This window comes from Arachis ipaensis, chromosome B8 (genome assembly GCF_059453495.1).
Source record: "Arachis ipaensis isolate K30076 ecotype BB chromosome B8, ASM5945349v1, whole genome shotgun sequence".
Taxonomy (NCBI): Eukaryota; Viridiplantae; Streptophyta; class Magnoliopsida; order Fabales; family Fabaceae; genus Arachis; species Arachis ipaensis.
Genome location: NC_142443.1, coordinates 138585820 through 138586533, shown reverse-complemented (window position 1 = coordinate 138586533; position 714 = coordinate 138585820). Strand labels below are relative to the sequence as shown.

The following is a 714-nucleotide window of genomic DNA, read 5'->3' as shown; positions in this document are numbered from 1 at the left end:
ACAACACCGCGAGGCAGCTACAAAACGGCAACAACGGTGAATCTAATAATCTACTATGGTTTAAGGCTGAGCAAGGATACAAAGGAACATTTATGTAAAGTAGGACAGAGTTAATTAATGAAACATTATAGCGAGACAAGGCGCGACAGAATAACCTTAGCAGAGGAACAAAAGACTGGAATTGCAGCAGCTCCGGTGACCCTCACCGGCAAGGACAGAACCGACGGTAACTTCAAGGGGGCTGAGATAGCAAACCCTGAGAAACAGAAGTGGAATTTTGGAGTAGCAGCAGCGGCGCTGGTGGCTCAAAACAGCAAGAACGCGATGCCGACTCACCTCCAGTAACGGCAAGCTCCGTCGACGACAGAGGCGCAGCCAGAAGATTCGGCAGCGGCGGATCTGGCGGTGGTTCAGACGAAGACGACGCCGGTGACTGGGCGCGGTGGCTGGACTGGCCGCGGCCCTCCCAGGTTCTCTCTCTCTCACCTGGGGATCCTCTCTCTGCCCGTGGCTCTGCTTGACGGCGACGGACTCAGAGGCGGCGGCGGCGTCACGCGCAGCAGTAGTCCGTGATGATGACGATGGCGCCGCTGGCTTCATGGCGAGAAGGAAGGCGGCGACGGGCTTCACGGCAGAGACGACGATGGCGACCGGAACCAGCGAAGACGACGATAGACGCGACGCAGTAGTGGTTCGCGAGGTGTGGTGCAGCAT

At 57.3% G+C, this 714-nt stretch overlaps 1 protein-coding gene across 1 annotated transcript; it reads right to left on the bottom strand.

The window, feature by feature from the left end:
• Window positions 1-232: 232 nt before the first annotated feature.
• LOC148550037 (uncharacterized) lies at window positions 233-714 on the bottom strand. Its single transcript, XM_088496520.1, has 2 exons — window positions 337-714; window positions 233-256 (listed from the first exon to the last, which is right to left on the bottom strand). The coding sequence occupies exons 1-2, from the start codon at window positions 712-714 to the stop codon at window positions 233-235; spliced, it is 402 nt and encodes a 133-aa protein (XP_088352646.1).

Excerpts from the sequence above, each read along its gene's own strand:
- LOC148550037 (XM_088496520.1), bottom strand. The coding sequence starts at position 714 with ATGCTGCACCACACCTCGCGAACCACTACTGCGTCGCGTCTATCGTCG. Across the intron at positions 257-336 it reads GGAGCTTGCCGTTACTGGAG|GGTTTGCTATCTCAGCCCCC; the intron begins GTGAGTCGGCAT and ends TCTGTTTCTCAG.